Below are 13,590 nucleotides of genomic sequence, written 5' to 3' on the forward strand. Positions count from 1 at the left end.
CAAGGATCATTTTCCAGTAACATAAATGGTGCCTCTCAACATGAACACAAAAATCAAATTGATTATACCTGTGGGAAGAGATGATGGAGAAGTTCACTATAATCTGATAAAGCAAAGCCAAGGGAAGAATGCTGACCATCAATCACTCATATGGCATTCGGGTTGAAGTTGAAAATTGAAATATGTTTGTTTTAATTATTTGAGACCATTAGCGAGAAAGTAGGCTAAAAAATAGGACTTTTAAATGTCTAACCTGATCTGAGATGCTAAAAAGTTCTTTTATTAGATCTATCAGAAGCCCTCTTCCCCAACTAATATGTAAGCCTCATGATGGCTATGTCACTTTGGTTCACCATACTATCTACAGTGTATATAATTGTGTGTTCATAAACAGCATGTGTTCAACATGTATATTTCCATGAATGATACTCTAGTTTATTGTGGATAGCTAGATATGCCCATAGGGTTTCTAGGAATGAAATAGGGAAGCCTGGAAAATATCATGAAAATAACCGTGTTCCTTAGTTATACATACCAACAACAATCTGTGGATGCTTACACAATTCTTCATTTGAGTTCTACACTGCCAATTGGAAAAATTATAGAAACTAAATCAAAATTGAAGACGTAAAGGAAAGCTTCTAGTCAGAGCATGACTTAAAAACCAAATTCATTCTGTAGAGGTATCCCCCACCTTTGAAAAAATAAAAATCGCTTAGTGATTATGTTAAAGAAGAATATTCTATTTCATACATATAATATTCATGAGGAACTAGATAGGATAAGATTTTTCCTAGGTGCTATCAATAAAATGATCTAACACACCATTCAATTGTGTCCTGTTTAAATATATATTCCCATATGGAATCTCAGCATCTCAAAATGGAATCACATTAGAAGCAGCAGGCAAGTAAACACAACACAACAGAGCTTTCTCAGCTACCAGCTTCGTCCTACTTCCCTGCTCCTATGACTTGACCTTAAGGTAGATCAAGTTAACTTATCTGGATTTCAAATTTCTGTTGCTGATTATTCAGATTCTGTTCTAAAAATGTAAGTCTGAAAACCCATTTTCAAGCAAAAGCCCCTCATCCTTAGATGCCTAGAACAGGAAGACTTAATATTTTAATGATCTTTTCTAATATTTCACTGTTTTACACAAACATCTATGTATGCACCAAGACAAATTATCATGGAATGTGATAAGCATCATTCTCATAGAACAAATAAAATATAATGGATGCTAAAGGGATAATGGGATTGAATCATTCAATTTGGGGTAGAGGAATGGAGAAAGAAAAAAATAAAAGAAATATTTATTGAGGAGGGAATATTATTTATACTGATAATTGTTATTTTCCAGGTTTAGGTATGAGGGTATCCCCTACAGTGTGAGCAGAAACAGCAAAAGCATTAAGGTAAAAAACACATTTTCATGTTTTGTTTTGTTTTGGGGAGGGGGAGGGGGAAGAGGGTGGAGGGAAGCCTGGTATAGGTAAGGAGATTCTCAAAATGTAATCTGTTATTTAGATCACCCAGGTAGTGTGTCTGGGGTGCAGATTCGTGAGCAGCCACCTTCTTAAATGCTTTATATTCGTTGGTATCCAGAAATCTTCATTTTGAACAAGTTGATCTAACCCAATCACACTCTAAAATAAACCAGTAGCAACTGTATGGTAATAGCATTCCAGTGTAGGGTCACTCTATATCAGTATTGCCTCCATGGCAATGAGTTTGTGATTTTGAGAACTGGAGGAAACAGACTTAAGCCACTATATCAGGTAAACAGGAGTATAAGATGATAAGAGGTAAAATCAGGAAAAATGTGAGAACCACTGGACTTTGTTTTGAGAAAGAGTGGCTAGGCTATCTATTATTTGGTTCCAAAGGACCACTCTTTGATACCTAAGATTTACAGAACAGCTGAATAAATGGATGTGGGCATAATTCTGAGAAAGCCACTTGAAAGTTTGCACAACCGAGAGTACTTTTAGCTTTGCTAATCTGGCTGGAAGGAAAAATTCAGAATGGCCAGACCAGAACTACAAGTTCATGCCTTCCAAACACTGTTTCCATACATGTCAACTTGCTACACTCATGCATTTTTGCCCAGCACTGCAAAGCGAGACAATGTGATTGTGTGTAGATCATCTGTGAAGGCACATGCCACAGATGTATTGCCAACGCCAGATACAAATCCTTAGAGCCAAGATCTGGAGGCACAGACACACTCTTACATCATTTCCTGGTCTGTTAGCATTTGGCCCTGTGATTAATGCTACATGACGGGCTTTGAACTTTGTGTTCAGATAGGTCCACTAGCCTTTCAGAGCTCCTAGCAAGAGGGAACGTGTGACCTGCAGATTTCACTCTGAATAACCATCATTGAAGCCAACCACACCAGCATTGCTCTGAGGCCCTGTGGGTGAACTAACCATCTCTACCCCCCATCCTTCTGTCCAGAGACAAGGTAGCACAGCCTGATCAGGGTTATTTTGTTTGTTTTTATTTAAAGGGGGCATAACAGAAGAGAAATATAATTTCCTAGAGACCCATAAACACAGACACACGAAAAACTGGTGGTTTGGTCTTTGGAAATCAAAGGGTCCTCACCAGTGGCCCAGAAGAGAAACTGTGTGAGGCAAGGAGTCCTGCTCTCTGCCCTCACCCTGTCATGGACCTCACAGTGGCTCTCCTGACTCCAGCTCCCTCACAGAGGTGGACTAACCCGCATTCAGAGTCCCAGGCTGAACAGGGAGCTATCCCATTTGCTGACCAACTTTCTGAACTTGACCAAGTCCTCCTGCTCAAGCCTTCAGCACGCCCCCCCCCCACTGATTTCCGGGTGCACCCACCATCACCACCACCACCACCCTCACCACCACTATCAGGAGATCGCCTCCCTCTACCTGCCCTCCTCCCCACCACCCAGGAGGCTGGCTAACAGCCTTGGCGCATTCCCAAGCGGAGAAGTGAAATGACACTTGGTGTAAGCCTCTGCAAAAAACTGTCCACGGTCCCACCCTGGAACCTGTCCCTGCCACCCGGAATGGCATCTTGGCTCCGGGAATGGAAGGGTTGAAGTAAGGGGGCTGAGCGCTCGCTAGGTGCATGCCAGACCTCTCCTTCCTCAGCATTCTCTCCTCCGCCCCCTCCCCACCAGACATCCCTACTCACCAGTTCCAGGGCTCTCAGGAAGGCTAGGGGCTCCTTCAGCGCCCGGAAGGTGCCTGCTGAGGCCAGCTTCAGATCCACCAGACAAAATAAGGAGACAGACAGACAGACAGACAGAGACAGAAAGACAGAGTGAGGACGGAGCTAGGCGCGTCTCCGGAGCCGCCGGGGGTCCACCAGCCCCCTTCACCCCGACCCTCTCTCCTCCCCTGACACCCTGCCCAGCTCAGTCCTACCTGACTCACGGGATCCATCTCTCTGCCGCGCTCAGTTTTCTCGCGCACTGGTTCCCTCAGAAATTGAAGTTCGATGGACACCCGCGCCCTGCTCCTCAAGGCCAGAAGCCCCTTCCGGGAGCCCTGGAGGGACGAGGCCCGGGGGAGCGGGCACGAAGGGCGCTGGGGGCCTGGAGACCCTGCCGCAGCTCGCCGGCTGCCTGCTGCTCCCTGGGCTCCGCGCGCCCCGGCGAGCTCGCCCGCAGCCCCAGCGGAGGGAGCGCGGTGGGCGCGGCGCGGGGGCGGGGCGGGGGCGGGGCGGGAGGCTGCCATTGGTCCGCGGCGCGCTTCCGGGCGCCGAGCCAGGAGGGGGGGCGCGGCCCAGGCCACAGCGGGGGAAGCGGACTCCCGCGAGCCAGCCCGGAAAACGTGGGGTCTGGGAACTGGGGGGAGCTGGCTAAAGCCTGCAGGGAGCGGTGGTAGGAGGCTCCGCCTTTAGGGTGGGCTTCCACCTGGGGAGGGATCCCTCCCTCTCCGGGGCTCAGGTAGGCAGGTAAGTTCAGGCGACTTCGGAGCACCATGCCATGCTTTGCTTAAACTCCCCAACTTCATGGTAAGCGGGACTCTTGATGCCCTCCCTCCTCCCAAAGTTATGCAGACTTTTCTAGGAGTTTCCTGAGGGCTGGCTCACCCTAGGCCCTCCCTTAGTCTGCTAACTTTGCAGAAACGAATAAATAATGATGACATCCAAAGATGTGAGTTCTTTCTATGAGCCAGAAACTGTGTTGCTGGGCCGTACTGCAGTTGAGGGAATTCCGACTCACAGGGATCCTGCTGGACAGAGCAGAACTGGTCCCGAGGGTTTCTGAGAGGACACCTTTATGGGAGCTGCCTCTTTCTCCCTCAGAGCAAGCTTGTAGGTTTGAACTACTGATCTTCCGATTAGCAGACGAACTTGTAGCGGGGTTTTACAAACATCATTAACCTTCACAAGGCTCAGCAAGGGTTCCGGTGTGAGTTGAGTCCCGTTTTAGAAATGAGCGAATTGAGGCTCATGAAAACCGTCTGTCTGTTCACGGTTGTACAGCTGACCCACAATGAAGCCAGAAACTGAAAAGGAGTAAAAAAAAAAAGACTTAGCAATCGTGGCCAGTGCACCAGATAGCTGATGTGCCCATCCCTTCTCACTGTCTTTGGACCAGATTCCGTACTTCAAGTGGTCTCCCAGCAACACAGCTTGTCCATCTGTGTACTACAAAGGTTCGCCAAAAGTTTGGGGTGTGTGTGTGTGTGTGTGTGTTTAATATTTAGGAGTGGGAGAGAATGAGAAAAGGGAATGCGTTGCAGCCTAAGCGGAGGGCAAAAATAGGTAAGAAAGGAAAAGGAAACATCTAGTGTACATACCCCCTGCTCATATATTTGTTCCTGAAAACTAGAAATTCAGTGAGTGGGCTCTCCAGAGGCCTAGTTGCATCATCTGCAGTGCAACTGTCCTCCTACCTTGCTCCTACTGCCCTTCCCACATGCAGAGAGGGTCTAAAGCAATTGCAAACAGTTGTTTTAAAAAAGAAACATTGTGCAAATCCAATGGGAGGAAGGTGGGAGTATTTAGAACCTTTAGGATGAGCCCTGACTTTCTGTATAGAATCCCATAAGCGAAGTTTCTTCACCTCTTCAAGACATCAGTGCTTTAGCTGTTAAATGGAACCAAAAGTCCTTTTCTCGGCTACTTGTTCTGAGGGTGCAATGGGATTTTGTAAGGGAACCTCTCCGGCAGATTGCAGCACACAGTAGGCTCGCCACATGGATCTGTGGCACAGCACCCATGTTTGCAGATGATCCTTCCACTCTGCAACACCGTTTCCCTAAACATCCTTGCCCCTCCTCTAAGTCTCCTTGCCCTTTAGAACTCAGGATTTGCCGTGTGACGAGTTTTGACTAATAAAATGTGGGCAGAGGTCATATGAGCATTCCTGTGCAGACATTTTAAGAGCTGGCACATGACTTGCCTCTTGCTGATTTCATTCTAGTGTGATCTATGCCATGTCTACATAGCAGCTGCCCTCTCAGTCTGGGTCCAGATGTACAGTTGATTTGGAGCAGCACTGCAACCAGGCCTTGATGAATGTGGAGCTGAGCAAGAGATGCACTTCGGATTGTAAGTCTCTGAGATTTGGGAGACTTCTTCACTCCAGCACAGTATCATGTAGGATGTGGAGACAAGAGTTCACAGTTAGTTACATAGCTAAACCAAGAGTTCATCCTAAGTCTGTTTCACCTTGTCTTTTCATTCTTGCTATTTCCATCATTGTCAGCTAGCTTCTGGGAATAGCACCTGTATATGCTAAATAACAGTGTTAATTATCATTAGAGCTAATATCTAATGAGTTCTTGCTACATGCCACGCATTGTGTCAAGTGCTTTAAGCATCATTACAATCCTTCCTTTTTGAATAATTTATCCAGGTTTAAAAGGTCACTTGGACATCTGTGTTCTCATTAGACACAGATGACCAAAAACCTAAATGCCATTGAATCAATTCTGACCAACGGTTACCCGATATTGGGTCCCCCCCTTCTCTGTCTCTCTCTCTCTCTCTCTCTCTCTCTCTCTCTCTCTCTCTCTCTCTCTCTCTCTCTCTCTCTCTCTCTCTCTCTCTCTCTCTCTCTCTGCCATCAAGACTGTAACTATTTATTCAAGTAGAAAGCCCAATCTTTCTCCCTGGAAGCTGCTGGTGGATCACAGCTCAGTGTAGAACCACAATATCACTAAGGTTGAGGCTGGAAATCTTTACAAGAGCATACCGTCTTTACTGTGGCCTGTGGGGCGGCTGCTAGGTTTAGAACCACTAACCTTGCAGTTAGCAGTTTAGGGATTAGCCTACACTCTACCAGGACTCCTTCCAGATAGTATATAGTGATTATTTAAAATATCGCCCTCTTGCATGTAATTTGAGCTGAGAACTTGGCACCGATGAAGTGTGATGACTAAATTTATCCCTCTGGTCTTTCTTCACACCTAACATTCCTCCTGGCTAATATGGTGACATCCCCCCTCCCCAGATCTCCCAACACCGTGTGAAGGAAGCCAAAATTGTGGCAAATGGCAATGTGCTAGCTTAGACAACAATTGCTCATTGTGTCAGAGGATGCTGTTCACGTTCCAGAAATGTATGAGCTCCCAACAGCTGCATCACCAAAATAACCCAGAATTGAATTTCAGATTTGCAGTGCTAACCATTCTGCAGATTTGAGGGTTAGAATCTCCCCATTCAGACCTGGTGATAACATGGGGTTCAATGAAGCACTGGGTTGAACGGGATGGAACACTGATCACACAATGACACAACATTGCCATCAAGGGTCAAGGGTAACTTTCAAGATGATGAAAGCTGATTTTGACTTTACTATAACAAGTACATTGCAATGACTTAAAACAGTGTTAACTTCATTAAAGAATAAATGATTCATGTTAGTGGGCTATTGTATTAGTCGGGGTTAACTAGAAAAACAAATTCAGTGACACTCACATATGTATAAGAAACGTTTTATCTCAAACAGTAATTGTACATTAAGAAAACATCCCAGCTCAGTCCAGTTCAAACCCATAAGTCCAATATTAGCCATAAGTCTAACCCCAGTCTCAAAACCCTTCTTCAGACTCACGCAGTCAAATACAATGATGCAAAAGGAAGATCACAGGCCGGTAAGTGCAAAGTCTTGTGGATCCAACGGCAGTGGAAGCATCTCGGTGCATCTGCAGCTCTCTATGTGGTTCCTCCAACTCTCCACATGTGTCTCTTCAACAGCAAGGGGAAGCAGAGAGAGTTAGTGTCTTGTCTCCAGGAAGAACGAGAGGAAGTTCCCAGAATCCTCCTGAGAAGGCCATGCCTACAAGGAGGCATCCTCAGGCTGTGACCTGATTGACAGACTAGACTCCACCCCTACACTTATTTATCAAGTTGACAGAAAATAATGTAACTACCAGAGCTATGTTGACTATATAAATGAAATTATTTCCAAATTCTCTTTGGCTTGATTCATCCAGGCTAGGGATTCATCGTTCACTTCTTTAGGCCTGGCAAAGCAAGCCCTTCTTTTACTGCAGTAGTTCTCAATAGAAGACGGATGCCCACGTCCTCTCCTTCAGGGACATTAGTAATGTCTGCAGATATTTTTTTATCATCACAACTGGGGCCAGAGATGGTGCTACTGGTATCTAATGGTCATTGACCCGGAAGGCTGATCAGCAAGCAAATACTCTACAACGAAGAAGAAAAGCCCTTCACAGAAAATAATCCAGAGAATGTTAACAGTGCTCAGGTCAAGACACCCCGACTCACGCATTCAATCAACAAGTGCGGACTGAATGCTTTTTAAAGCCTAGAATCCCTGTTTTGGTACTAGAGATGAGACTTTAAACAGCTGGATATGATTCTTGTCTTTACATTGCTTACATTGCAGAGAGGAGTACTTTAAATCCAATTTGGTCATGCTCGGTATTTGCTAAAGCAAGCAAATAAACAAAAATCAAGCATTTAAATCTCAACTGTTTCAACCTCAAATATGATCAGTCTTTAAGTCAAACAATTGAGACAAGATCAAAGACTCCAGTGAGATATGTTGCAAATTTAAGAGAATTAAAGGTAGTTCTTAAGGAAATGCGTACCCGAGTTCCATGTTCCACTGATGGCACTATGAACAAGAGAGAGACATGTCTCTTGGGATAAGGAGGGAAAAGTACTTTTCAAAACTTCATTCATAGAAACAATATAGGAGGAAATGCTACACATATGCTATGAAATCTAAAATACTGGAAATTAGTAACAAATGGAAGTCATTCAAGACGTTTAACATTCTCTTCATGCTGCTCACCTGAACTTCCAAAATATTTCATGGGGATGGAAGCAAAAGCCAAGGGATGTCCTGCTGGAGAGCATAGAACTACCAGACAGGAGTTAGTGGAGAAATATTTTCAAAAGTTCTAATTTGATGGTAAATGTTGCATTATTTCTGAACCCTAACATCAAATAATACCATCTTTGCTTTATGTTTTTGTCTCCAATGATTGTAATAACATGTACACAGATGCATGTCTTTGTTTGGTTTATAGCTTCTTCATAGAACAAGCTTCCATCTTCTTCCTGGGATAACTCTAGGAGTATTTATTAATGTATTAATGATAATAACTGACAGGCTGTTTAAATGTGCACCGCCAGTGTCAATGCTCACCCTAGGCTACTTTTATTAGCTCTATATTGTTGTTTTAAATGAAAAGACATCTTAGTAAATATGGCCAGATGTGAATCTTTAGAAATTAGAGGGCCATGTCAAAATATAAACCCTTTACCCCAGAGAATAATAAGAGGAACAGTAATAATAAAATTGGCACTTGCAGTGTATTCCGTACTAAGCAGAGGCTGGCTGGACACACTGCTGTGTTTCCACTGGGTTGATTCCAACTCCTAGCAAGCCTGTTTCCTAAACTATATTCTTTATGGGACAGATCCTAGGACTTTTCTTCCATGCAGCTGTTGGTGGGTGGAAACGGACCACCTTCAGTTAGCCATGCCCATCACGGGGGCCCTTTCCCTTGTACCCTCACCAACTTTATCAACGTGCTCTGCATTGACGTCCATTGTACACGCGAGGAAATCCACGCACAAATAAATGTTAAAATCTTGGGTATGTCTTTATGAATCGTGCATCACGGAGTCAGGAATTTCTGCTTACTTTCATAACATACCAAGGAAAGGATGAGACACAGTTTCCATTGCACGTTTGAAAATGTCACAAGCTTTAGGAAAAATATTTGTCCCATTGAAACGTAAACAAAAGTTCTCTGCAGAAGTGAAATAGCACTGGGTGCCATTTTCTAGTGCTGTGAATACGACAACCACTGCTACTATTGCTGTTCTGTGAACGTACGAGAACACAATTAGGGGGAATATCACTCCGCTTTTCTCGCTCAGAGGCTTAATCATTGTAATTATTTTTGTCTTTCATCATTAGCAGTGTTTTCCAAAATGCTCATCATTTTGACATCCTCCTTGGATTATTCCCATGTTTTCATAGACTTCTGGAGCAAAACAGCCTGGAGTTCATCTCACTCCACCTACTCCAATTTTTCAAGGAGGTAAATGAGTCCCCAGACAGGCAGGCATCTTCCTCGAAGCCTTCTTCCCAGGACAGGGACCAGCATTATCGGTGACAGCGCAAACTCTGGAATCAGACTGCCCACGGACATGTGTCCCAGCCCTATCGTTTCCTAGCTGTGTGATCTGGGGAAAGTCACTGGAAGTCTTGTCATCCGGTCTTCTCATCTGTCAAATGGGGGAAATACCTGTACTATTTCATCATTTTATAAGAAGGAATAAATAAACAAAAAAGCACCCCCCAAAACCAAAGCCTCACTGTCATCGAGTCTCTTCAGACTCAGAGCGACTTTCTAGAACACAGTAGACCTGCCCCGTTGAGTTTCCTAAGACTGTAATCCAGAACACTGAAGTGGACTCATGTGGAATGCATGTGGCAGTTGGTTAAACAGAACGAGGGGAGAGTACATGGTTTAAAGTCAGGGAAGGTGTGTAGCAGGGTTGGATCCTTTTACCATGTTATTTTGATCTCTATTCTGAACAAATCATGTGAGAAGCTGAAGTATATAAAGAATACCTCATCATTTGGATTTGAGGAAGGCTCATTAAGAAGCTGTCCTCCGTGGATGACCCATCCGTGGTTTCCAAGGGCAGAGAGGACTTGAAGCCCTCGCTGAGGGAGAGCAAAGGCTGCAATCTTCAATATGGACTGTAGTAATATGCAGTGTGAAGGAAAACGTTCTCCCAGCTGGACTTATAAACAGCATCAGGATAAACTGAGAAAAGATGAACTACTCAGGATTTTCTTTTACTTGGGTCCATAATCAATGCTCACGGCAGCAGCAGTCAAGAGATCGTATGAGACCTCTTCAAAATGCTAAAAAGCAAAGATGTCACTTTAAGAACAAAGGTGCTCCTGATGCAAGTCATGGTATTTCCCAGAGACCCTTTGCCTGCAGAAGATGCTTAATGACTAAGGAAACCGAAGAAGAAATGTGTCTTTGATCTATGGTGTTGCCAATGAATATTGAATGGATTGCCAGAAGAACAAATGGTTTGTCTTGGAAGAAATATAGTCAGAATACTCCTGAGAAGAAAGAATGGTGAAACTTTGTTTCACGCTCTGGACATATTTTATTCTGGTTTATTCCGGTGCTCCTTGCTGTGCATTGGCACCAACTCAACTGTACCTACAAACAACACCAACCTGCACAGAAACAGACTGCCACATCTTCCTCTCTCTCCCAACGCAAGTGGGTCCAGACTGCTAACCTTCTGGATAGCATTGGGCTACTTACCCAATCTACTACCTTACCAAGGAATTAGTTAAGTAGCTACTTAATCGATCTCCAACATACAAATAAAGTACAGATATGAAAACTCCAAGGTAAATGATGTACACTGGCGGGAAGATGGCCTATGGTATGAGAGCCCTAGTAATGGTCACACAATCGTTAATAACCATAAAATGTTTCTCTTGCTGCTGCTTTTTAAAATTGCCCACCACCCCAACCACCCCCACAGTCCTGCCTTCATTCCTTTTCCTGGAATGTATAGCCTATTGCCTGACCTTGGATGCAAAAAGAGGACAGTAATAAGACTCCAGAAGTCATTCAAAACATCATTTGAGGTGCTTCAGGATTATTTTTATATATATTATTTTCTGATGACAGTAGAGATTTCTAAGGATTTTAATGATTTTCTCAGAGGTAGATTTACTTAGCAATATTTGACATCTAATAAGTTCCTTGTAATTTTAGAGAAAATATCTGTGAATGAAAGAAAAATCTTATAGGTGATAAGATAAATTTTATAGGTAGGAAGGATCAGACCATTTCTATTATATCTTTAATAAGAGATATAAGCCAGACTTGGCTGCATGTGTTCCACTGTATTACATTCTCCAGATGGCCTTCAGACCTTGCACTTCAATCTGACAAGATGGCTTTCGCATCTGCTCAGCACAGAGGGAAGAGGAAACCTAGCCCTGATCAACCACTGTCACAGCCCACTTCCGTACACCTTCCCGATCGAAGCATTCGGATAGAAACCAAACGCAAGCTAATGAAAACACAGCATATGAGAAAACTAGCTCCTTTGGCACTCCGCTGTCCTATTCTCTGTCTGCCTCGGTCTGTTCGCACAGCTGGACAACTGCATGAAGGATGCTGCCGGATCTTCCACAGAGAGGAACACAAATCCAACACATGAAATTAGGTTTTCACTAAATTATATTGCTCTGCACTTTTACACCTGCTTGGCAAATAATACCCAGGAGAAAGGTACAATTACATAGATTCTTTGCCAAAAATAGACGGCAGGTTAAAATAATAAATGGAGCAAAAGCAAAGGGAGAGGAAGGGAGACGGCAGGGAGGAAGGAAAAAGGGGAGAGGAATGGATCCTTTCCTGAAACCAAATGGTCAACAGTATCAGTTGGAGTTGCTTCCATTAGGAATTAACTACATGCAAACCACTCTGATAAGCTAACAAACACCCTATAACACCACGAATTAGTTTTCATTATCCACATTTTATCATGCGAAGGCTGAAGCAAGGAGAATTTAAATTACTTGCCCAGGTTCATACAGTTAAGTGGAGAGCAAGCCAAGTTTGAAGTCAATAATTCTTGAGGGTTTGAACTAATATTATACCTCCTATTTCCCAAGGTATAAAATATATATCTCTCACATTACAACTGGAAGCTGGAAATAGTGATGAGATTTATATTTAGTCACCAAGCCCCAACTACCAGGTTAATTATTTAAGGAATTGGGCCGCCCACGTTTTCGATCTTTTCATGTCCTCCAGGTTCAGTCTTATCACAGAAGGGTATTCTGCAGCAATATTTGACCTTAAGAAAACCATTTTTCCCATTTTGTTTCCAAAATATCTGAAAGTTTTCTTTTGAGGCCTTAACACCCACAATACAAAAGTAATGAAGTGTCTGAAAAAGATTCAATTAAAAAAATTTAATCACAAGCTAGCGCCATTGTTCCTCTACTCAGGGAGGACCCATCATGCTTATTTGCAGAATTCAAAATCAAACACTGTCCATGAAATTCTTCCTCTAGAAAGATGGTTGTTGGATAACTTTCCCCCCCCACCACCATATCTCATAAATTCAGTGAGAGAAAATAAATTTCTTCTGTATGGCTTTTTATCTCACAGTGTTGAATTAAAGATAATGCTTTTCAGTGGAGAGAGAGAAAGAGAGAGAGAGAAAGAATAAGGGCATTAGTTAACACTTTCTGGTACCCTCTCTACTTTATTTATTTAAAAATACTATAAATCATCCATGCTAAATTTCAAATGATATATAAGCATAATTGTGTAAATATGCCAGATATCATAGATATATATGCATTTACATGAGTTGATTTTCTACCACAGAATGAGATAACTATACAAAGCATTATGCAATGTTCTTTTCTCACTTTATATTATATCATAATTACTTTTCTGCCATGCATACAGATATCTGTCATTGTTTCCAATTGCTGTGTTGCATTTGATTATTTAGATATGCCATAGTTTACTGATCCTGCACAGTTGAATTTTTAGATGGTACCTATTTTCATGCTGCAGAGATGGAAATATAAACATGTCCAAGTTGTATCAAGTTTATTGGTAGTCTCCTACAAGTAGAATTACTTGCTCAAGCAATAGATATTTTTATAAGAATCCTCCAGCTACCTTTATTACCATCACATTTCCAATATTCAGTGCCATTATTCTCCATATGAGAAAGGTCCAGGATTCAGTAAATGCATTCTTCAAGTAATAATATCTGCACCTAAAATAGCTGCTTGTCTGCTTGTATGCATTCTCTCCCTTCTCTCATACTAGAATTGAGTGATAACCGAGCCAGTAGATACTCAGATAAAGACTGCTGTCGGTTCTCAAACTCCTTTGCAATCCTATTACTGAGTTCTGATTAACGGAATGTGAGAAACAATGACAGGTGCATCCTTGGTCATGTTCTTGGAAGGAACGGGCTGTCTCTTTTGCCTTTCTTTTCCTACTAGCTGGCACCCAACTGTAATGTCAAGAGTAGGTGCAACCTCTGTGAAGTGAAGGGTGACATTCATTTTACAAGATGAAAGCC

The 13,590-nt window shown here is 43.0% G+C and overlaps 1 protein-coding gene across 1 annotated transcript in view; it reads right to left on the bottom strand.

Annotated features, from left to right (window-relative positions):
• The window catches only part of SYNPR (synaptoporin), a 403,239-nt gene extending 399,811 nt beyond the window's left edge, over nucleotides 1-3,428 (bottom strand). Inside the window, exons 1-2 of the mRNA XM_075550739.1 lie at nucleotides 3,411-3,428; nucleotides 3,178-3,243 (exon numbers count right to left, since the gene is read on the bottom strand). Coding sequence (XP_075406854.1) covers nucleotides 3,178-3,243; nucleotides 3,411-3,428 — 84 coding nt within the window. The remainder of the gene's footprint in view (nucleotides 1-3,177; nucleotides 3,244-3,410) is intronic.
• Between the last annotated feature and the right edge of the window lie 10,162 nt (nucleotides 3,429-13,590).

The sequence above is a fragment of the Tenrec ecaudatus genome, chromosome 5 (assembly GCF_050624435.1).
Source record: "Tenrec ecaudatus isolate mTenEca1 chromosome 5, mTenEca1.hap1, whole genome shotgun sequence".
In the NCBI taxonomy this organism is placed as follows: domain Eukaryota; kingdom Metazoa; phylum Chordata; class Mammalia; order Afrosoricida; family Tenrecidae; genus Tenrec; species Tenrec ecaudatus.